Below are 23760 nucleotides of genomic sequence, written 5' to 3'. Positions count from 1 at the left end.
TATCCATTCATGGGATTTTCATTCAAGACTCAGGAGAAATATAGTTTCAAGAACCCAATTTTGCATTAAATGATTCTTAATGATTCTTAAATGATTTTAATCAAGGATTGACGAATGATTTCTCGATTTTATTACAAATAATCAGAAGAGCGCGCAAAATTTGAACTTTAGGTATAGTGTTTGCCACGATTTTAGTGGCGTTGCTTTCCATTCAGAAGTCGAATGTTGTCAAAATGATGAAAAATCCATTGAAAAATATGTTCGGTGTGCAGTGCTTTAGTTTTTTGCTATTTTAGTCACTCATTCTAAATTTTGCAGTGCTTTTTTGAGAATTATTTACATTTTCAATACCTTCTTTATAATTAAGAGTTGTCGTGAATGCCCAAAATAACTTCAATGAGTGAGAAAATGAGGTGTTTTTTGGTGCTTCAGAAAGTGTTTATTGGTACCCCGGGTGGTTGAAAAAAAGCGAAAAATGCATGGTAATACAATTTTTCTTTTTACGGAAAATTGAAGTATTTCACATCATCCTTGTATACATTAATATGCAGCCTATACCTAAGACTATAACATGGGGTAAGCAACATTTTTCTAAAATTCAGTTTTCTTAGGAAATTCAGTCAAAATCGCATCTTTAAAAAAAATGTTTGGTGGTACCCCAGTTTCCCCTAAATGCAATAAGTAGTTGATTCTTTGAGATGGTTTTGCTACTGAAAACAATCGGGAATAACTAAAACTAAATTACAGGATATTAATTTATCCTACAACTTTCCGAAAAAAAATTAAGAATTAAAACAAAATGAAAAATAGGGTAAATTAAGCTAATTTGAAACCTGCTTCAAATGGAAACGTCATTGTTTTCATGATAAATACAGTACTAAATTAATATATTTATATTTTTTTTTATCTCATTTTCATTATTTAGCTAATTTTGCTCCAAATAAAGCAAAAATTCATTCATATTCACAAATTTTAATTTGTTAATTTCTCAGAAAAATTAAAAGTACACTTTTTCCCCATCGTATTTTTCGTCGATCGACCAGGTTTTGCAATGAAAAACACAATAAGGTGACTGTTATTTATTAGTTTTGTTTAACATTTATGTCATATTTCTGGCTAATTTTAGTTAAATTAAGTGCTAATCTTTCTTGTTGACGGTACGTGAAGTTTTCAAATGAAATAATTACCTATTTCGTGAATAAAAAGGGTTTTTCTGAAGTGTCTGCAAATGTTTTAATAGGAAACCCCGGAAATATGATTTTTTGGAGAGATTTTCTTGTGTAAGAAGTGATGGAAATCACCTATGGCACTTCCGGAAGTGCGGAAATTTCTGACGTTTTCCATACAAATTTGGGAAGTGCTGGAAGTGGTGTACACAATTTTTCGACAATATCTCCCCCTTGGATTTACTCTTATAGCCTTTTCAATCACAATCACAACATAAAAATCCTGAAATTTTAAAATGTTGTCTCGAAAATTGGAATAAAAATTCCAAAAAATAAGTAAATAATTTAATTAATACATTTTTCTTTATTTAAAATTAAAATCTTACAGTAGTTTTTTCCAGTCGGAATGATTTTACAGTAATATTTTCTTTACAATTGATCTTTGCTTGATTTTGTGATAATTTTTAATGATTCACTGGAAAATAAATTAACTTTTTTATATATAATATATATTTTTTTTCAATAAAACTCTCTCGCTGAAATGCTGACTGAAATAGGGCTGAAGAGAACACGTTTTTTTTTGATAGAACGAAGATGCGTTTTTGGCGAAGAAAATTGAGAGAAATTATTTATCAATTTCCCTCTTCACTGCTTTTTGCTGAGCTTCTTGAGGACATTGAGTCCCTGCTCTTGGTACTCCTGCTTCGACATCCAAAATACATCTCGGTCCTTTGTCACATCCGCCAAAACGGCGCCCCCAATAAAAACCATGTCTTTTCGCCTCGGAGGATCTTCAATGCGAATTTTGAATTTCTACAAAGAGAATATCATCCCCGATTGAGAAATTTGTAGATAAAAATTAAAGATTTTTTTTAAATCATGATTTTCTTTGATGTCTTTTTTCTTTTCAAAGGGACAATGAAGATTTTTTGAACACTGACTGTGAAATTCATGAATGAATATTTGATTTTCAATTAGCTTTCAGGAACTGATTGAAGAATGTGTATAGATAAAGATAAAGATGAAGGATTTTTTTCTAATGATCTTTACTGCTTTTTAATGTTATCTTTTCTGGAGTAAATATTGGACCTTATTCTTTTTCCAATAACCCGAAAAAAGGTTTTGGAAAACTTTTAGGTTATGTAAGACCTAACCTTAAAATTACGAGATATATTTTCTGTAGGAAAATCTATTATTTTACCACAAAGAAGAACTTTTGATGCAGATTATAGCGTCAACAAAAAGAAAATAACCTAAAACTTCTTTAAGTTTCAAATAAATCAAAAATCCTTACTTCAAGATTATCAAATTCCGATTTTTACAATGTTTCTTTAATGTTTTCTTCTTAAATTCTTTAAATAAAAACATTGCGACTTTTTAATAATAGGAGAAATTGACATTTTACATTGATAACTTAAATACATACATTGATAACATAAATTCTTTACTTGAAATATTATATCCATATATTACTCTTCGATTTTCTATATAAATTTCTTCCAAGAAAAGCATATCGACTGAAGTATATCCTTAAATTAAAATTAATTTCATATGGATTTCTCTGAGAAATCCTATTGAATTTTCCCTGTCTCTGTTGGGAATTTTCTATGAATCTTCCCACACTTTTATCTACAAATTTTACTATTTTCATTTGGGTATTCGACGTTCTATATATTTTTTTCTTATAAAAACACCTCAACTGAAGTATATTCTTAAGTGAAAAATTATTTTCTATGAAATTTTCCATGAAATTAAATAAATTTTCCAGAGACAAGCTAGTGAATCTTTCATATCTCCTCCGTAGGAAATTTTCTAAAGATTTCCCCAAGAAATCTTGAGAAAACTTTGGAAAATCCGGAAAAGCGAAAGGAATATTTCCCATGTAAATCCTCGTGGACCTTCTTAAGAAATTTCCAAAGTTAACCAAGGACATTTTAATACTGATTCCACCTAAATTCCTATGATAGAAAATGTTTGTAGAATATTAAGGGGAAAGTCCAGGGAATTATTTAAGAAATTACCTGAGAAAATTTCTACAAGAAATCATCAAAACTTCTCTAGGAAGTTACCCATTTTTTCGAAGCTGAAAATAATCTTGGGAAATACCTGCGATCTCCTTGGGAAATTTATTCCTCTAAGCGAGGTAATTTCTCCAGCGATTTAATACGTATTCCCATGGATACAATCTTCGAGGATTTCTATGACAAAATTCCTTACATAAATAATGAAATTTCTATTGAAAATCCTAAGGAATATCACAGGAAATAATTAATAGAAAATTCTCAAGGAATTCTTTAGGAATTCTTTAGGAATTTCGTTGGAATTCTAATTACGAAAATTCTAACAGAATTTTCTGCGAAATTCCCACATCCCAAAAGGGTAATTTCTTCAGTTATTCCCCTCAAATTTCCAATAAGGGAATTCTTCAAGATATTTGGAGGGAAATTCACTACGCAAACATTGACATTTCTACGGCAAATCTTAAGAAATTTCAGAGGAAATAACCCATAGAAATTTCTCTGGGAATTCTCTTGGAATTCCCTAAGAAATTAACGAATTTTTCAAGACTGAAAATTTATAAAAAATTACTTGTGATTTCCTTCGGAAATTTTCACAGCTCTTTAGGGTAATTTCTCAAGAATTTCCCAACTTGGGAAGTGTACGAAAATTTTGTGTGAAAATTCACTGGGTACATGGTGAAATTTTCCCAAAGAATCAATAGGGCAATTTCACCTTTTTTATGGGGTCCAAAATATCACAACCTAACAACTTGTTATTTAATAAACGGAATTAAAGAATAAGGCCCAATATAACACAAATTTGAGAATAAAAATGTTTTTATAATATAGATTCGGTCGATTTTTCAAAATTGATTCAATAAATAATTGTTTAATAACCTTTTTTGAATAATGTTTTAATGATCCTTATTTTCAATAATATTTGAGGTTAGAATTTCATACAAAAATAAACACTTGGGGAATGGTAAAGAGCTATAAACTATGATTTTTCTAAATATTCATTACCATTTTTCCACGCGACTGGGAAATGGGATAAATATATTACAAAAAAAATTATTAGGATTCAAAAAACATCACAACATTTAAAAATAATCAATCACATAAATGGGTAGCTTTTTGCACTAAAAAAACGGGGAAAAAATGAAAGTTACTCACAGAAAGCTTGTCGATGTCATTCTTGAGAACTCTCTCGAGATAGAGCTGCTTGATCTCGCGCTCCAGACGACTGGGAAGTCCGGGATACATTGTTGAACCTCCAGATAGGACAATGTGTTTATAGAGTTCAGATCGCATGTCGATATCTGCTGCTTGAATTGTGGAAAAGACCAATTCGGCAATACCCTGACCCTCAACATTGATCAAATGTGGCTGAAAGAGAGCTTCTGGTGCCTCAAAACGCTCCCCACCAACCTTAATCACCCGCCCATCTGGTAGAGTATAAGACTCCACCAGAACAGTCGTCTCTAGTGCCAGACGTTGCTCCATCTCGATGTCATAGCTTCCGGAACAAAAGATTTTGAGACAAAGGGAAACCCAAAAAAGGAATATCTTAAGAACCTACCCGATGTAGCATAGTTTCTCCTTCATCATCCGCACAGTTTCAAAGTCCGCCGAATGATTGAAGGCATATCCCCTGAGTAGGAGCAATTTGATGAGATACCGCGTAATATCTCGTCCAGCAATGTCCAGGCGTCTCGTCAGATGAGGCAGAGCAAATTCCTCATAAACCGGACAAATGTGCGTAACCCCATCTCCCGAATCAATCACCACACCCGAAATCAGACCCTGTGCATACAGAGTCAGTACTGCCTGAATGGCAATGTAGGTGGAATCGAAGCCATATTGCTCAAACATAACCTCAATCATCTTTTCGCGATTCTTTGTGGGATTCATTGGGGGTTCAGTGAGGAGAATCTTGGTATTTGTGGGATCAATATTCATCTTTTTGGGACCAAATGTATAATCCCACACATGACACATATCCTCCCAATTCCTAACCACACCATTCTCCATCGGATACGACACCTCAAGCAGAGAACGCAATTGACTCGCTTCATCGCCCACCATTAGATCCTGCAAAGGTTATCCGGGAACACAACCACAAATCAAGCCATTTGCAAATATTTCTTCGAAAGTTTTCTTCTTTTTATTTAAATAGTTTTTTTTGGAATTGAAAAATTGCAAAAAGGTTATAAAGAAAAAGAACAAACGATACCCTCTGTGGCCACAAGAGGATGCAGACAAAATTAAGAAAAAAAAAGGAATCATAACTACAAACAAATCTGTGCTGGGCAGTTGAAATTGGATTGAAAATTGAACATTTAAGGAAATTATTAGAATATGAGGTTATGTTCTTCTTAACCATAAAATTTTAATTACATCAGGGGTCTCTCGACATTTCATTTTTCCATATGTTTTTGCACAGAGGCACTGAAGACCATTGGCAAGTTTTTTCCCAAAGAGAATTGACTTATCAGTCTGATAGATTTCGAAATCTTGCATTAAAAGCTATCTAAAAATACATATTTCATAATGCTCGCCAAAATTGTACAAGAGCTACGAGCAAATGTGTTTAAGTCGCGGTGCAATAGCTGCAAAATTTTTACAAGGAAAAGTGAAAAATAGCTTCATTTTTTATTAGGTTTGAAGGGCCCTTGATTACATAAATCAAACCGGAAATCTCAATTTTACGAATATATTTACAAGGAGAGAGATCGTTAATTTAGTAATGTGAGGTTATGTTTAACATAACCTAAAAACAGTAAAAACTTCGAGAGAAATAAGTATGGTTATGATCTCCTCGAATAAAACTTTACATAACCTCATAAAATCTAGAAATTTCATCTATCAATCTTCAATCCAATAAACTTTCAACTCTAAATGCGATTAATAGGCAACATTTTTTTCAGCTGGTTTTGTAGTACAAATAAATAAATAATTAAAAAACAGTTCAACAGAAATATTAACCGTGGAAGGGTATAAATCAAAGATCAATTTTAGGAAAAATATTGTGAAAAGTAGAGTGAAAACTATTCCTTTTACTTACGGGAAGGTTCGTCGAACCCACGTCCTTTTTTTACACATTTTTTTTGCAACATATTTGATGTTTTTTTTACATTTTGAATAATTTCGTGTGTTTTAAGGTTTTTGGGTTTTTTTTTTGAGTTTCAAATTGGAAATGCGTGCAAAAAGAACGCAAAGAAAATTGAGAGAAAAAGTTAATAGAGAGGTTCTTGCACTCAAAATCTCTTTGAGTTAATTTTTTTTTATGAACTTATTTCAAAGTCAATAAATAGTTTTGACTCCAGTCAGTGAAAATTTATCAGTTTGCTTATTTTCTATAATTACAAAATATATCTTAGATAAGAAAAACGATAAAATCGTTAAGGTGGAAACACTTGAAAGTCCTGTGAAAGCATAGCATAGAGAGATTTTTGTCATAAAAATTATTATCAGATTTTGCAAAGCTCTAATGGGCAAACAGCAGGCAATAATGCTCACCGTAGACTGTTGCATACACGGCAGACTAGTCTGTATCTGTATACCTTATACCGTGCAGGGGAGTATCGGCTCTTCTTTTATTTCTCTCTGTCTCTTCCACAATCATTGCCCGCTTGTCTTTCAAAGACATATGTGTTGCCCTCCCAAAGTATATGCTTAAGTGTAAAAATACACCTAAGTGAAAATATTGGAATTTTAAGCCCTAAATGGGCATATGTGATTGTGGAGCACCCAAGAGGAAGCCCAAGGGCGCACTGTGGACCTAGAAAGGGGGCTATTGTGGATTTTTCAGTACTCCTAGCCATTTAAGAGGAAAATCTTCACAATTTTAAAATTATTCTTCCGGTACTCCTCCCAGAGCTCACTGATGTTTTCAATCACTAAATTTTCTAACTTTGCGTCTGTTTCCGCCTGATCTAAGGCCTAGTAGCCTACTACCTTAACTTTCAAAAGCATTTGAATTTCTAGATCATGAGCAAATCTCTTTTCACTTGATCAATAATAATTTGTTTACTTTCGCAGAGGTCATATCACTGTTGGCAGGAATTGGCTCGGGTTCTATACTTGACCTTTTACTTTTACTGCTTCCTCAGAAAATCAGCAATAAAAATGAAACCGTTAAAAAAATCAGCAAAAGTTCTTATATTTAAGCTTCCAAAATCCAACAAAGTCTGATTTGGTGTATTTTTTTGTCTCCATGAACGATAAGCGCAAAAATAGCCCAAAAATTTAAGTAATTTTTCTTGCGATACCAATAACTGATAATTTTCACTCTAATGAAAAATATCATGTTTGAATAACTGCAGTTTCTTTTAATAAAATGGTTTTGCTTAAATAAAAATTGAAAGTATATAAAATAATTAAAACTACTTTTCATTACGAGAATGTAAAAATTCGTAATTTTTTAGGTTAAAAATGTACTATATAGCGAATAGCTGGAGACTTGCAAAAAATATCCTAGATTCCTTCAACCTTCTACTTTGCATTTACGTACAAACATAAGAAAAAAATTACTTTAGGTGGTCAGGAAAAACTATTTTCTTTATGAAACACCGGTGTTTTAATTGTCCTTAAAGGGCTAAAAGGTTTTCCAGGATCCGGAAATCCCGGAATTTCGACACTTTAGGATTGGGATTAATCCTAGGATGGCAACATTGAAAACAACGAGACCATGTTATTCCGAAATTTCAAATTTTGCAAACCCAAAATCCTGGGATACCGCATGCTTTTTGGAGTCAGGATCCCGAAAACCAGAATTATACAATCCTAGATTTTCGGTGTTCCGGTATTCCGAAATTCAGGATTAGTGAAATATTGGAAGTATTTAAATCTCTCAATATTTAAATTTGAAAAATCATGGGATTTTGAAAACGGATACCAAATACAAGATTGTCGCGTACCCAAACCTTCAAACTGTTATTCAGGGCCCAGATGAATAAGAAACGGTGGTGTATAAATATCGAAGTAGGATGGGTATCAAATGAGTGCCAATGAATATGCAGAAGATGCAATGAAATTGTGGATGGTGGAAATACAGATGCGTAACATTAAACGATATGCAGTGTTTGGCTAAGGTCTCCCCTTTGTCTAAAGAGGTCAATAAATTGAAAGCTAGATTTTTTAAAAGAGTTCAAACCCTCTTATTCGGAACTTAACTCCTGCGTTACCGACCCAGGATTTTGTTTAAATCTACAAAAAAAATCTCTTTTTTTTTAATTTTTCTCTTTTTTCACTTTTTTTTTCTTCTATATAACAATTAATGTTTTCATTCTTATTACATTTTCCATACTTTATTCTTTAGCATTACCACCAGTGTTCACTTTATTGTTGTAGGAGTCAATGACTCTATCTCTTTCTCTTGAAATTCCATTGTAAAGAGCTCTGTAGTTGGAATTATAATAAATGATATAAAAAAAACATCAAACGATATGTCGTCTAATGAAGGATAATCAAGGACAAAACTGCCCTTTTTAATGGCATTTGGCCGGAAAACGGTCTGCCTAGCTTGATTAATCTTACCTTAGTAGCATTTCAATGAATATTGAGGGCCTGTCGACGAGAAAAGAAGATCTTCTTTTCGATGTTTGTGTAAAATATAAATGTGATGTTCTTTGTAATCAGGAGACCCATAGGGGTCCCATGCAACGTCGATCATCGACACGATTATTAATAATAATTCCTAATAACGGTTTTTCAAGGTCAAAGATTTAAAGGGTACTAGAGGGCGCATTTATCAAGCGAATGGGGTCATTTTTAGACTCGTTGGAAAGGTCTTAGAATTCCCTACAAAACTGAACGGGTTCCAATCGGTTATGAATTTGTAAAGAACCAGTTGTTAACCGATAACTATTTTTAATCGAAATTTTTTATTATATTGCTCTTGAGATGTATTTTGGGCACTATTTTGAGTGATTTATAAATCGATTCCAATCGGTTCTGAACCCATTGGTACGACATAAGTCGCCACCTATCGCTTATAACAAGTTTATAAATGTTCATCAGAGGCAACCCAATCGTCGAAAGTCAACATCACCCTTTGTTCATGAAGGAAAATTTATCAAAAATCATTACAGAAGTTTCCGAGAATATCTATTTAATCTGTTGAATTTTTATAAATAAATTAGTTCTGTTTGAAACCAATAAGTGTTTGTCATCGACAGAACAAGGAGAGATAAGAAGGTGGTCCTTTTTCGCCAGGATAAAGACTACCAAGAAACAATTTTTTCTTAATATAGTGTTGTAGAATTCTTTAAGTAAGGCACTGTAGAACCATAAATCTTTTTATTTGCTTATAACGCTCTTGGTCCCATTACTGAGATTACTATAAGTAAAGTGGCGCATTCTTTAGGATCTTAAGAGCTCCTATAGGAATTTCTACAGAAAATTCTCACTTTAAGTCCTCTAAAAGTGCACTAAAAGACTTGTTTAATACTTGGTTCTATAAGGCAGCTATTTTGCTTCTTGGGTAGTTTTTCTCTTTGTAGGTACGCTAGAGCCATCAGGGCATTTCTGATTTGTCTTTATTGAGATCTTATGAGCAATCCGTTGTACTTTTAGGTAGGGTAAAACCATCAGGGTGTTCTCTATCTGTTTATGAGGGATCTCATGCATAGTACATTGCACTTTTAGGTAAGAGACCTGATCAGCCTTAATGAACCGGTTATAAACCGATAAGTAATTTTTGCACGAAAATGGTTTATGAATCGGTTTAAATCGGTTGACAACCGGTAAACAGTAGAAAGTAGATGATGGATAGTACTTTTGAGGTATAGCACCTAAGCCACAGGTTCGAGCACTTCGCAAAGCCTTGGATGCTTTGCCATTCTTTTTAATTTCATATTTTTTTTCAAAATCTGAAGGTTAAAAAGTCGCTGAAGAGTGTATTTCTTAACCGATTAGGATAATTATGGATTCATTTGAAAGGCCTTGAATCCTGGGGCAAGTTCAGTCCGGTTTAACCCGGTTCAACCCGGTTATGAATCGGTAATGAACCGGTAAATTAATTTATGTTTAGTAGAAATGCAAAACTTCACCTTTGTGCCACTTGAACATGTTTTTCAGGTGATTATGAATCGGTTCAAAATTTTTATGAATCGGTAAAGTTCTATATTGTCTATATTAATGTGTTTCCACCTTAAGTTCATCTTTTAAAAAATATTTATAAATTTCCACTGACTATGTTTGTTTCAAATAAGTAATTTTTCGAGTTATCCAAAAAAAACATCAGAAAAGTTTGTTGTTTTTTAGATTAAAAAGGCATTTAAGAGATGAAAAAAAGAGTGTCTGAGAAGGAAGAAATTACTAGAGAAGGAAACAAGACAAAAGAGGCATCAACTGGTAAAACAACAAATTAACAAAATAATGTAAAAAACAAGAAATGCGTGTAACTTTGTGTTTTTTTTTGGGGGGAATTTGTTTCTAATTGAAAGATTTAAAAAATAAAGACTTACATCGACATGTAAATCCTGCAAAATAAAAACTATTGTAATCAAACCAACTGACGCTCCATTTAAGGATCTTTATCAACATTTTCTGATTGTTTTTTTTTTATTTTGTTTTTGGGATTCTGAGCCCCTTTTCGGGGAGTCTTGAGGGATTTGGTTCTTTTGGAACTTACCTTAACTTCGATGTCTCCTATTTTATTTACAGCCCGGATTATGGGCCTCCCGACCATTGAGGGAAAGATGTGGGCAGGAAAGTTGCTTCCGGCATATCCGCATTTGACGAACTGGAAGGAAAAACAGCAGGAAGGGGATTAATGGAGCCCCAACAAACATAACCTCAATTGGGGATTTTTGGCAGAGAAATCTCCAGGAAATACGGAGAATTCTCATGAATTCTTTATGTTTTTGTATCCCAGGGACTCTTGAAAATACTCAGGAAGCATTAAGTGGTCAGAAATCATAGATATCGAGCCAGAGAGAAGGGGTACGGGAAATTCTTATCTCCCACAGAGAGCCCAACCCAATGTGTCATCACGGATTTCTCTTAGCCGATTACCTTCCGGCAGGCTTTCTCATCATCCCCAGACACTTACCCCAGTTCCATTATCACAAACAATAACATTGCGGCCTTTACTATCCATCCTCCGTATTTATTTACTTTTAAAAAGACGTAAACTATTTTTTGAGCAATAAAAAATTTCCTGCACCGAAAACTGTCAAAAAAACAGCAGTTTACCGCAGAGGGCGCTGAGATCGACAAGTTGAAAATTTTAACGTCATTTAAAAAAATCAGTTACTGAATTTGTCGTGTTTGTTATATTTATATTATTGTTATAAACTAAAAAATAACAATAATCTTTAGAACAAACAATCTTCTTAGGAAAATGAAAAGAAAGAAGGTTCAAAAAGGATAAAAATTGATTGGAAGAGAGCGAAAAAGGAAATTTTGGAGGGACTAGGGTTGCTTGATTCGAATAGAAGTAATTCCAATCCCCACCGCTAGAGCAAGAACACCACACGAACCAAAACAAAAACAAACCTTAGTTTTTCATTAAAAATTGTTAAATTTTGCATAATTTAACTAATTTATTTGTGAAATACCTACCTAGAAAATCACTAAGTAACATGTCATCAGCCCTGTTGAAGAAAAGTTTAGAAATTGTCGACAGTGGGAGTTGTAAAAGTAAGTTTTTCAAAAACTAACCTCACTTTTTGGATGGGAGTTCAGAATTGTGTTAATTTTCAGGGAATTCCACCAAGAAAAAGCCCAAAAACCTCATCCCCGAGTCTCATAAGATCATGCGGATGGTCAAGAAGAAAGGCAAGATGTGTAAGTAGCGAAATTATCCTAAAAATAGAGTTTCCGGAAACACTTGAATTTCTTGCAGATAAACAGAATCAAATCGAGGGCAGTGGGAGGAAAATTACAATTGCTGACGTCCAGAACCACCTGAAAACCTCAAAAGAGAGAGTTGAGAAGACTGTGGACAAACTGTTGAAGCTTCATTCTTCCCCGCTGGAAGAGGAAGACGCCGAAGAGCTTGCCAGGAGAGCGAAATCCGGACACTACGTCCTGCCTCCCAAGAAGGAAACGGTTGAGCCTGAGTCCGTGTTCACTGAGGAGGACTTCAAGAGATTCGAGGAGGAGTACTTTGACGATACAATTTGAATTTGGTCAGGGAGTCATAGCAATGTAAATTGGGAATTTGTTTAATCAATAAATTTGTAAAGAAAGATCCGGAAAATGGTCAGGAGTAAGTATTTTCTGTTGAAAATAAAAGCCAGAGCAAAGCTAAATTGGTGTTTTCTGTGGATGAAGTCACTGAAGAGCTGATTCGGAAGAGATCTGAGCACAATGAGCGGATGATTGGGACACTAGAGGAGCTTTCGCTGCATCAGGAGAATATCGAGAAAATTGAGCATTTGCAGAATTGGTGCAGGGATTTGAGGATTCTCCTGCTCCAGAGCAATCTGATCAGCAAGATTGAGAACCTGTGGAAGCTCAAGAAGCTGGAGTATCTCAATCTGGCCATAAATAACATAGAAATCATTGAGAATCTCCATCAGCTGGAATCCCTGAAGAAACTCGATCTGACCTTGAATTTTATCGGCCAGTTGACTAGTGTTGAGTCCCTGAAGGACAACTACAATCTCAGAGAATTGATTCTGACCGGGAATCCTTGCACAGAGTTCCCAGGATACCGGGAATTCGTCATAACTGTCCTGCCTCAAATCACCCAACTGGACTGCTCTGAAATTTCCCGCTCTGACCGAATCCTAGCCATGAAGGACTTCCAATCCATCCGACAGACCATAATCCAGCGCCAAGCTCAGTACAAAATCCGCAGAGATGAGCAGAAGCTGAGAGTCCTGCAGCAACTCCAGGAAGATGCAAAAGCCAGAGAACATCTGCCGGAAGAGGAGCAAACGAAGCACTTCTGGGATCAGAAGAGTGAACACAGCCCAGAAGTTAGAGTCGAAATAGCCAAGAAACATTCAAAATCCCAACAGAATCCTCCAACTACTGATCCCCTGGCTCCACCAAAGAGAGCCCCCAAACTCTTCTCAGCTTCCGGACGACCTTTCTGCATCAACGAGCCCAAGATTGACTTCCATTTCCACGATGAACCAGATAGATTCGAACTGGAACTTCTGGTTTACAAATTCCTGGACACTGCTCATCTCTCAGTGGATGTCCAGCCGAATTACGTGAGGGTTGGCGTGAAGAAGAAGATCTTCCAGTTGGCTCTGGACGAGGAGGTCAAGTGTGAAGAGTCCGTTACTCAAAGGTCAGAGATTACAGGACATCTTCTCGTCAAAATGCCCAAATTGCACGGGAAGATCTCGAAGAAGAACCCTGAGAATCCTTCCCGAGAGCTTCCAAATGCCAGTGAATCCCAAAAGAATACCGAGTAAGTTTATTTTTTAAATTTAACATTTTTCTGTGTTTCAAATTACTTTTCTAAAAACAAGCCCAGAAATGCTAGAAAAGGCATGAAAAAGCATTCTCTTTCGTCTCTTTTGGGACTCTGAGTACCCAAAGCAGCATTGAGTGAAAAACAGTGTTTTTTGATCATTCAGAACTGAGAAAAATTCAATTCTTTTGGATGATTACAAACTATAAGGGTGTCAAATATTTTTTGTAGGACCTCAATTAATTCCTGAGCTTAGATATTTTTGATTAAAAAAATTGTGAAATTGGCTTGCAGCGCTGCGGTCCGGAAAGAGTTAAAAAGTACCCATGAAAAAAAGATTTTTTTGGACTATTTAGCATCGATAAAAATCCGATTCTTGTGGATTATTACAAACTATAAGGAAGTTCAAATCTAGGATATTTTTTGCAGGATCCTACTTGACTCCTGAGCTAGGATATTTCTGGTCAAAAATTGTGAATTTTTGCATTTCTGCTTCCTTGCAGACATTGTGACTTTTTTCATATTTCTAGACCAGAAGAAGGGAAAACCTCTCGGGGCCAATAAATATGATAACTTAGAATTACAAATTGCATAAATTTGGAAAATAAATCTTTCTTAAATTTTCAAAAAACCTTGTTCAAAGTTTTTGAGTACATTTTCGTCCCCAAAAAGGACACTAACCTAACAAAATTCCAAGCGGGAAACGCCATTTTTGACAGTATGGCCGATTTTTGCCACTCTTGGCAACGCGGGAGATTGCATTCAAGAGGTATCTTTCCGGTTTTTGGTGAATTCTGATTGTCCAGGAAGTGTCTCTTTGACTCTTGAGAACGCTTAATGTGTCTACAGTAACATCGTGTAGAAAAAAGTGCGTTTTAAAGTGTTATTGTGTGAAATATAAGGACTATGTTGGCAAGCAGGAGTTTGGTGTCTTCTTGAACACTTCCTGGACATCCCAAAAGATACTGGTCAATAGTTCTTCTTGTTTTAGTGATCAACATCGTAAAGGAGTCCTTTGACCCGGAAAAATAGTTCACAAACTCGATAATTGACTGGAAAAATTGAAGTTTGTCTCATCGTCTCATCCATTTTCGTTCTTTTGGCGACGAGAATACCGAAGAATTTTCCAATTTCCCAGAGGAGGAAAAATTCTTTCTCTTCAAAAGTATCATATTTGACCACTAACAGTTACAAAAAAGTGAGTTGTTTTACTAAAATTGGTTCCCTGGATATGTTACGGTCCGGAAAAATGGTAAAAATTTTGATAACTATTAATAATAATATTGCTAGCACAACATTTTATGAAGGAACAAGGCCTACAGGGGATTTCTAGACATGCATTTTTATTTTATCTTGCACGGGATGAGGTTGTCAATCCCACTCCCGGTGGAATCAAGTACAGTGAAGCTCACTGGATGCAATCCGAATACCTTTAACGCCAGAAAAATTCCTGGTGACCTAAAGGGGATTCGAACCCGGGACACTCGCATCATAGAGCAAGTGCTCTACCACTTGACCCATTGAGTGCACTTGATAAATATTAATGCTCTTTTTTAAAGGTTATATTAAGCCTAACCTCAAAAATCCAAGAAAAAAGAAATTTTTATAGAGGGCAAAACTTTTCTCAAAGATAAAGTTGACTAAACGTAACTAAAGAGTTTCCTTTTAAAGCCATTCGTGGAACATTACTCTCTTAATTAACCAAAGAGTTAATATAAAAATGTTAGGTTATGAATAAATTTGCGGTCTCTGATGGAATGTAGATGTAGCAGATCAGTGCACGAAAAAATAGACATTTCTTGATTCGTTCTTTCTAATTATTCACGGCGTTTCGGGAATGGATGTCCAGATATGTCCTCTTCATCAGGTTTTGAATTTTAAGGAAAAAAAAACGTACCGCTGGGTCTCAAACTCAACAGCAGCAAATCTTCCCACCTGTACGTGATTCTTCCTGCAAATTCAAAACCCGAGTGAAATTATATTCATCCTCGAAACGTAGTGAAGAAATCAAGAGAAAAACAAATCAAGAGAAGTCTATGATTTAGTTTTTAGGTAATGTATGACCTAACCTCGAAGCAATTTTCTTAAAAAATTGGGATTCACAAACCCTGTTTTACTAATTTTAATAAAATACCTCATAGTTCCACAAATCACCAAGGATTTATACCATTTTTGAGGTTATAATTTAAAATTTAAAATAAAAAGAATTAAAACATTTTATACCAGTTTTCTTTTCTTCTATCATGGGTATGGATCATAAAATTATCTTACACTATTACGCAGGGAAAATATTTCAAGTTTTTAATCATTGTATCTTAAAATTAGAGGTTAAGACTAAAATAACCTAAATAATGGAATAAGATTTTAACTTATGTACTTAGGTGGCTACAACGTTCCTTTAAAGATTAAAGAACCGGGCCTCTCACACTAAACTCCTTGTGAGTTTTCGTAACAATCTTGCTTTACGGGGAGGGGTTGTTACCCCTCGCCCAACCCTAAAGGACCGTTGTTCGTTAGCCTTAGGTTCGTGTTTTCCCACTGGAGTTGGTTACCCAAACTTCTATCACTCATCTGAGTGTACCGGGGCCTACCAGGTATCTAGCCCGCTTGGAGATGAACATAGAAATTGAGGAGAAAAGGCTATGTGTCGCCTTACCAACCCCCCCTCCTTCCATTTAGATGCCATCTTAGAATTTATTTTGAAATTTGTCGCAATGAAGAAAAAAACTTTTCGAGGTTAGATCATACATAACCTTAATCATGGAGATTTTTTTTTCACTTTATATAAGAATCAGGCTCGCAAACTCCTTTTCTATTCTGTAGAAGATTTTTTGGACAAATAAATAATTCTTAAATCCTCTGAATATTGAATGTATCAAATTATAATCTATTATATGACAGCTTTTGCCCATATAAAAATGTTGTTGTTTGAAATTTGTTGTTAAAAAAACATCATATCTCGAGGTTAGGGCATACGTAACCTTATTGTAAAGTATTTTTTCGCCTTATAACTGAGTCAGGCTTGAAAATTTTTTATCTGCCATGTAGAAGAATTTTTGAACAAAAAACGAAATTCTTAAATTATCTGAATTTGTAATTAATAAAATTCCATCTAAGATTTATGACACATCTTGCCCATTTAAAAATATTTTTGAAGCGTTTCTGAAGTAATGGATAAACTTGTAGATTCTTTGAGTTCTAGGACTAAAATGTATTTTATTTTGAATTTTGAAATGTGTTGTTAAAAAAAAACATTCTGTTTCGAGGTTAGGTCATATATAACCTTAAATTGTGGTATAAATTCTTTGTTAGAAATAAAAATTAGGGCAACAAATTCTACTTCTATCGCGTAGAAGAATTTTTGAATAAAAAAACAATATTTAAATTCTCTGAATTCCGAATGTATCAAATTCTAACCTAAGAATTTTGATAAATTTTGCTCATTTAAAAATGTTTTTAGAGGGGTTATGAAGTTAGGTTACGTTAAACATAACCTTAAATTACGAAATATATTATTTAATTAATGAAAATCGGGCTTGTAATCTCTTCATCTGCGGTGTAGAAGAATATTTGATAAAAAAGTAATTTCCTAGTTCTCTGATTTTTATGTATCATCAAATTTTAACCTAAAGGCTATAACCGATTATGTTCATTTGTGAATTATTGGTTTATTCGATTTGTTAAAGTCCTAGAAGAATTTGTAGATTTTTTGAAGATTAAAAGATCTTTTTCAAGATTAGATAACCTCAATGTTAGGTAAATTTTTAAGGTTAGGTAAATATAACCTCATTTTCTAGAATAACCTCTTTACAAAATAGGGTATTAGGCGTCTATTTATTATATTTATTTTATTGTAATCGATATAACTTATCACAATTCTATCCCATTTCACCAGTAATGCAACTTCTCCTCTTGATCACTTCTGCTGGTAGTATCTCCTTTAAGTTTTCCTAGAAGTGAGGTTTGTCCTATACCCAAGGTCATTTAATGCTTTATATTCAGCATCAAATTTCAGCATTAGGTCTCTGTATTGTTCTTCAGTTATTTGAGGATCCCTTATAGTGCCCCCAAAACATTCGAGAAGGCATTCTCTTGGCACAAATTCATGGAGTTCCTCGAGATTATCTCCGTGAAAATGAATCATTTCGGCATATTCTCGAGGAAGAAAAGGTTTTATGATTTTGTACAGGACAGTCGTGAAGTGATTTTGATTAATCAAGTGCAATCTCTTCGGCATGGCTGGAACAACATTCTGAAAAACAATTTAAAATAGAAAAGCCTTAAAAAATTCAACATTTCGCCTGTTCACAGATGCAGTTCTGTGTCTCCTCTTAGTTGAAAGTGTCTTGGCTAAAAGTCACATGAGGGGTAACTCATAATAGACAAAAATATACATGAAATTTCCTTTTTTTGTGAACATGGTATTTTTTTCTTCCTTTTGATTTGTGATGGGAATCAAGATTATTTGATAATTGGAAATTTTTCTTCATATTTTCCAATGTTTTGTTATTTCTGAGGTTACGTTTCTATGTTTCTAATGTTTCTAATAAGTGTTCTTGTATTTTATCAATTCGTTTTTCGCGATTCTAGGAATGTTTCAGTGTCTCTTGCGTATGGTCGACTCTAAAAACATTTTTTAAATATATTTTTCTACAATATCAGAACATTTCGTTGTTTCTGAGGGTACATTTATATGTTTTTAAAAAGCATTCTCGTATTTTTTCCATGCGTTTTCGCCATTTCAGGAACGTTTCAGTGTTTGTTGGATGCGTATAAGGTCGATCCTCATTGTCTGTTTCTTAAACATTATCCGCAATATCAGAAACGCTTGCGTGTTTCCTGAACACGCTTAACGCGTTTCTAAAAAGGTGTTCTTGTTTCTTGGATATATATTCAGCATTCTTTAAATTTAGATTTTAATTTTAATTAATTAATTAATTAATAATAAACATTTGAAATGTAATAAATTAAATTTAAATGTTTAGTAAACTAGTTACAGTTGTTATTCTAAAAAAATACACGTAGGGTAAAGTGGTATAAGTTGGACAATGGTACAATTTGGACAGGGCTTTTTACCTTGATAAATTTAGTACTTTATTTTTATTTGTATATTTTTAATGCTTTAGTTTTATAATTTGGTTCCTTGTGCTTAAAAACAAATTTTGTACTGTATTTATCAAGAAAACAGCCATGTCCAACTTGTACCGACGAATTGTCTAACTTGTGACATTAATTCCAAATTATATCACTTTACCACAGTTGTATTTCTAGATGTATTTCCGAGTTCCTATAAACGTTGTTCCATGAATACGTTTCTGAGGATTTTAAAACGGTTTTGCTTTTATTGGATGCGTTTTTCAATTGTAGAAGCCTTTCCGTGTTGTTTGAATAAATTACAGGCATTACAGGGTTACAGTGTTTCTAGAAACGTTCTCTCGTTTTTTAGTTAAATTTCCGGATTTCCACGAACGATGTTTTCTTTCCTAGATGAATTTTCAACATTATAAAAATATTTATGTGTTTATTAAGTGGTAACGATGATTCTAAAATCGTTTTCGTATTTCTAGGTATGTTTCTGGAGTTTCTGGATTTCTACGAATATTTTCTTGTTTCTTGAATAAGTTACTGAGAATTCTCAAACGTGTTTCGTCTTTACTGAATAAGTTTTTACAATTTTAGAAACAGTTGCCTGTTTTTGTAATCGTTCGTGCACAAGAAAAATACATTGAAGAACAGAAATAAGACTGAAGTTTTATATTCTGACGCCAGTCAGAACACCAGAACGATTTAGTATTACTTGAAGGTTACCAGGTTACCAAGATTCTAGAAAAGTTTTTCTATTTTTATTGGGAATACCGGACTTCGATGAAGCTTTGAAACGTTTTCGTATCTTTTTGGTGCGTTTTTGGGTTTTTAGAAACGTTTCTTTATTTTTTTTTTGGATAGTCCTTGCGATTATAGGAATGTTTTCGTGTTCCTTAAATCTGTAGGTTACCGTGATTCTAGAAATGTTTTCCTATTTTTATTTGGATGACCGGACTCCTACGAAGCTTTGAAACGCTATTATATCTATTTATGCGCTTTTCGGGTTTAAGAAACGTTTCTTTGTTTTTGTTTTGGATGCGTCTTTCCGATTATAGAAATGTTAAATCTATGTTTGGTTCCAGAAAGATTTGCGATTGCAGAATGCACTTCCGGATTTTTGAAAATGTTTCTGTGTCCGTGTTTCTTGAATACGTATCCATGATACTATCATAGAAACGTTTCTATGTTTCTTGGATGCGTTCTTTGCAATTATAATAATGTTTCCGAGTTCTGTGAATGATTTTTCGTAATTTTAGAAATGCTACCGAGTTTATTTACTGCGTTTCAGGGTTTCTAGAAACATTTCTTTATTTCTCGGGTTTGATTTTTTTTCTTGCAACTATAGAAATGTTTCCGGTTTACTTGAATGCCTTTCCTGGATTTTAGAAACATTTTCGTGTTTCTTGATTGCATCCTTGGAATTCTTGAAACATTTACATGTTTCTTCGAACCGTTTCTTAAATTCTTGAAACGTTTCTCGACTAAATGGCTTGTGTTTCTGCAATGAGTTACCCCTCAATTCCTTGGTTTTAAAACCGATCTTGGGATTTCTTTTCTCATGGAGGAACTACAGCTGTGCTCAGGCTGATTAAATCTTTATTACTTTGGCCAGACGTATTCCGAGTTTTATCAAAGTGAGGGAGATTTTCTTGGAATGTCGATAGGAAAATCCTTTGCAGTCTACAACTCCAACGAATCCATTAACTTGACTTTCTGGTTCCATCAAAAGAATTTCCCCAATCACCCAGAATGCCGCAATAAATTCCATTGGAGTGACCAAATCGGGATCAAAAAGTTCTAAAAGTTTAAAAGATATTCTAAATTTTTGTCATGAATGTCCTCAAACACATTTTAATAACCTGCACGTCCCATTATTACTCTTTGTCCATATTGATCTTTAACCGGAGAAATTATTCCTGCGTTCATGGCATAAATCCTGGCACATTCCGATGGAACAATATTTTGGAAAATTTCCGGAAAATCCACTTTGAATTTAAAGTATTCCTTCATGAGCTTGAATGCCTCATTCACATCAAATTTTCGTGCTCTCAAGAATTTCAGCAAGAAATGTCGATTATCACATGGCACAAAAAGATTTTTGTCATCTAAAATTTCACAATACAATGATTAAAAATTAAGAATTATATTTAAAAAAAAAAAGCTAATTACTTTGAATTAATTCGCTGAATTTCTTCAGTGCCTTTTCTTTAATTTCGTCAGTCTCATTGAGCGTTTCTTCTGCTTTCTTTTTACTTTTATCACTTAAATATCTAATATCAACGTTTAAACAATAATCATTAACTTTAAAGTTTGTAAATTCCTCAAAATCTGTGAGGAAAATCGAATTTCTCCTCTTGACTTCCATTATTACTTAATGTTAAATGATAACTGAGGTATGAAACGGATTTGTGAATTTATATAATAAAACCATAATTTTTTTTTTGCAAAAGACCAACCTCTGTGCAAATGAGTGCAAATAAAGCATAATGAAAAAAGAACCATTAAAATTAATTTTTGAATAATAATTGTGTCATTTTTTTAATAAATATAATTGTAAAAGAAGTAACGAGATGTCTCTCGGCTTCGTGAAATGATCGAACTCGTGATTTAAGCCTCCCAAAAGAAACTAGAGTAAATTGATATAATTTGGAATTAGTGTTACAAGTTGGACATGGCTTTTTCCTTGATAAATACAGTACAAAATTTGTTTTTAAGCACAAGGAACCAAATTTTAAAACTAAGGCATTAAAAATATACAAACAAAAATGAAGTACTAAATTTATCAAGACCAAAAGCCCTGTCCAAATTGTACCATTGCATTGTCCTACTTGTACCACTTTACCCTATGTGTATTATTTCATAACGATTTCGAACAGTTTGAACTGCACTATAAATACAATTGGATCATTATTGGTTCCTTACAGGTTTATTACCGATTGAAACTGATGTATACTTGCTCAGGATTCCAAGACCTTTCGAATGAGTCCAGATTTATCCTAATTGGTTTAGAAATATGCACCCTGGAGCTAACTTAGTTTTTGATATTGAAAAATTAATTAGAAGCACTAATGCAAGGATATTGCATTATCATCAGAAGTTCGTAAAACCAGCACATAGCCGTTAATAAGGAAAATCTTTAGTATGTTATAGCCGCACATGGGTTCCATGGTATCAATAGAACCAGAGATACAGGGGCAAAGTTCACGAAATTCAAAATTTTATCTTCTCTGGTCCTATTTGACCGAATTTGATAAAGGCGCAAACGAAATACGTTTAAAAAGAAAGGTTCGAAAGAAATGAACATTTCTATAAAACAATTTCTATTATTTAATTTTTTATCATCTTTCTGTTTTCTTTTTGGTCAACCCCCCGTGCGTTCATCACCGTCTTACCGTTGATTCCATCTCATTTCTTTAAAGTTTTTGTAGGGGCCGGACGTATCTCTGAATGAAAACGATGAAAAATCCTTTCTAAAGTCGTATATTTTATGGTTGTTGTACATACAGTAGAGTCTCGCTATAGGTCATATTTGGTTAGCGATTTGACACTTCTGTCGCACTAGTCCATGTCATTTTTTAAAATTATCAACGACTTTTAGTATTGAAATTGCTCAACGGCTTCCACTTTCTTTGCGATTGTGGTACTTGTCCTCGCTCTCTTCATTATGGATCACAATTATCACAACTACTCAATAAAGTTTGCCAAAAATATTAAAATAATTATGCATGTCGCATACTAAAAAACATAACCTAACTTAAAATCAGTATTTTAAAATCAACGGTCGATAAATTGTGGACTATAGAGCGATGGCCTATAGCGGGACTCTACTGTAACTGATATCCAAATGGTTGTCCGGAATGAATTTTTAGTTACTCTTTAGTCCTATAGAGTACTTGGGAAAAATAGCCAAACAAAGATGGAAATACATTTTGCTATTCTTTTCTCGCTTCGCGGAAAGTTATGCAAAGTTTCTGCTCGAATCGCCGCATGGAATATTTGACATCGCACTGCTTTTGATCATATTTTCCTGAATTCTTTTTCATGATTTGAATTCTTGTTGCCAATTTGTTTTCGTGAATAGTTACCCTATTTAAATCAATGAAGTTTGTGTTGAATTAAATTGAAGAATTTAAATTCAGTGACTGTTAAGACGTATGTTTGACAGCGACTGCCCGCGATCTCATAATATATAAAAAAATTCTTTAAAAAAATCGTCTATTAATCTGCAAGGAATTAATTCCAAAATATGAATATTCTATTCTCAGGCTTAAATGACTAAATTTAGTTCAAGTTTCGGCTAATTTGGTATTAATATAATCTAAGGTAGGTTTGAAATTTCGGATAGATTCGGAAGACCGGAGTTTTAATAGGCTTGTCCAAAATTCCAAACCGGCATTGGCATAGGTTAGAATGGTTAGAAATTTTGCTCTGGAACCAAGAAATGGGGAAGTGCTCTACAGCGTAGAATCATTTTCTGGGAGAAAAATGATTTTTTTTACGAAATGTGCGTATTCATAATGGTTTTTTAAAAGATACCACAGTCCCAAAGCTGTCTTAAAAATATAATTTCTAAACTTGGCTGACCGATATACAGTCAAGTTCCTCAAATACGAACTCCCTCCTCAAATTTGAACTACGGTTGAATTCAAAATGTAGAATTTGAGGTTATGTGAAGAAAGTATAGTGTGTAGTCTGAATTAGAACCACTTTTGCCCGATGTTTCCTCAATATTATCTTATTACATTAACATTAAACTTCCTCAACAAATTTAATTTATTCAACAATAAATTACATTAATAACATTTAAAGTTGTTTTTTCTTTAATTAGGGATAGTGTATTTTGCATGAATTCCGTTACGTTTTTGAAAATACTGTTCAAATTTGAGGAGTGAGATGTCATCTATACAGATATAAGAGTTCGGCTCCTGCACTGAGAAAAAAAGAGGATACGATTAACTTTATTTCCTCATAATTTTAACATCTTTAGGTGTAAAAATATATCAACATTTTTTAATGTTAATTTTACACCTTTTTAAGGGTAAAATTAACATGAAAAAAGGTAACTTTAACCCCAAATACACTTAAAAAGGGTAATATTTACACCGATTTTGGATTAATACTGCAGGGTAAA

General features: G+C 33.7%; 4 protein-coding genes across 5 annotated transcripts; 2 read left to right on the top strand and 2 right to left on the bottom strand.

The window, feature by feature from the left end:
- Positions 1-1510: 1510 nt before the first annotated feature.
- Positions 1511-11385, bottom strand: LOC129806157 (actin-related protein 2). Of its 2 annotated transcripts, XM_055854537.1 has the most exons (6): positions 11223-11368; positions 10803-10913; positions 10636-10650; positions 4746-5257; positions 4340-4682; positions 1511-1979 (listed from the first exon to the last, which is right to left on the bottom strand). In XM_055854537.1, the coding sequence occupies exons 1-6, from the start codon at positions 11268-11270 to the stop codon at positions 1812-1814; spliced, it is 1197 nt and encodes a 398-aa protein (XP_055710512.1). In that variant the 5' UTR covers positions 11271-11368; the 3' UTR covers positions 1511-1811. The 2 variants fall into 2 exon arrangements, with proteins under 2 accessions (XP_055710512.1, XP_055710513.1); XM_055854538.1 differs by lacking the exon at positions 10636-10650 and having other exon boundaries at positions 11223-11385.
- Positions 11386-11627: 242 nt separating this feature from the next.
- On the top strand, positions 11628-12426 carry LOC129806156 (active regulator of SIRT1-like). The gene is made up of 3 exons (XM_055854536.1): positions 11628-11812; positions 11876-11959; positions 12018-12426. Exons 1-3 carry the CDS (start codon positions 11755-11757, stop codon positions 12296-12298), a joined length of 423 nt encoding a protein of 140 aa, XP_055710511.1. The 5' UTR covers positions 11628-11754; the 3' UTR covers positions 12299-12426.
- Positions 12374-13545, top strand: LOC129806791 (protein tilB). The gene is made up of 2 exons (XM_055855565.1): positions 12374-12383; positions 12449-13545. The coding sequence occupies exons 1-2, from the start codon at positions 12374-12376 to the stop codon at positions 13543-13545; spliced, it is 1107 nt and encodes a 368-aa protein (XP_055711540.1).
- Positions 13546-17484: 3939 nt separating this feature from the next.
- On the bottom strand, positions 17485-20501 carry LOC129806790 (clavesin-1-like). The gene is made up of 3 exons (XM_055855564.1): positions 20489-20501; positions 20233-20426; positions 17485-17796 (listed from the first exon to the last, which is right to left on the bottom strand). Exons 1-3 carry the CDS (start codon positions 20499-20501, stop codon positions 17485-17487), a joined length of 519 nt encoding a protein of 172 aa, XP_055711539.1.
- Between the last annotated feature and the right edge of the window lie 3259 nt (positions 20502-23760).

The sequence above is a fragment of the Phlebotomus papatasi genome, chromosome 3 (genome assembly GCF_024763615.1).
Source record: "Phlebotomus papatasi isolate M1 chromosome 3, Ppap_2.1, whole genome shotgun sequence".
Classification (NCBI taxonomy): Eukaryota; Metazoa; Arthropoda; class Insecta; order Diptera; family Psychodidae; genus Phlebotomus; species Phlebotomus papatasi.
Note: the sequence above shows the minus strand (reverse complement) of the source record. Positions and strands in the feature narration are given on the sequence as shown.

Coding starts and splice junctions, on each gene's coding strand:
- LOC129806157 (XM_055854537.1), bottom strand. CDS start 11,270: ATGGATAGTAAAGGCCGCAATGTTATTGTTTGTGATAATGGAACTGGG. Junction 10,914..11,222: donor TTTGTGATAATGGAACTGGG/GTAAGTGTCTGG, acceptor TTTTCCTTCCAG/TTCGTCAAATGCGGATATGC. Junction 4,683..4,745: donor GAGAAACTATGCTACATCGG/GTAGGTTCTTAA, acceptor TTGTTCCGGAAG/CTATGACATCGAGATGGAGC.
- LOC129806156 (XM_055854536.1), top strand. CDS start 11,755: ATGTCATCAGCCCTGTTGAAGAAAAGTTTAGAAATTGTCGACAGTGGG. Junction 11,813..11,875: donor CGACAGTGGGAGTTGTAAAA/GTAAGTTTTTCA, acceptor GTTAATTTTCAG/GGAATTCCACCAAGAAAAAG. Junction 11,960..12,017: donor CAAGAAGAAAGGCAAGATGT/GTAAGTAGCGAA, acceptor AATTTCTTGCAG/ATAAACAGAATCAAATCGAG.
- LOC129806790 (XM_055855564.1), bottom strand. Junction 17,797..20,232: donor TCGGAATACGTCTGGCCAAA/GTAATAAAGATT, acceptor ATTGTTTTTCAG/AATGTTGTTCCAGCCATGCC.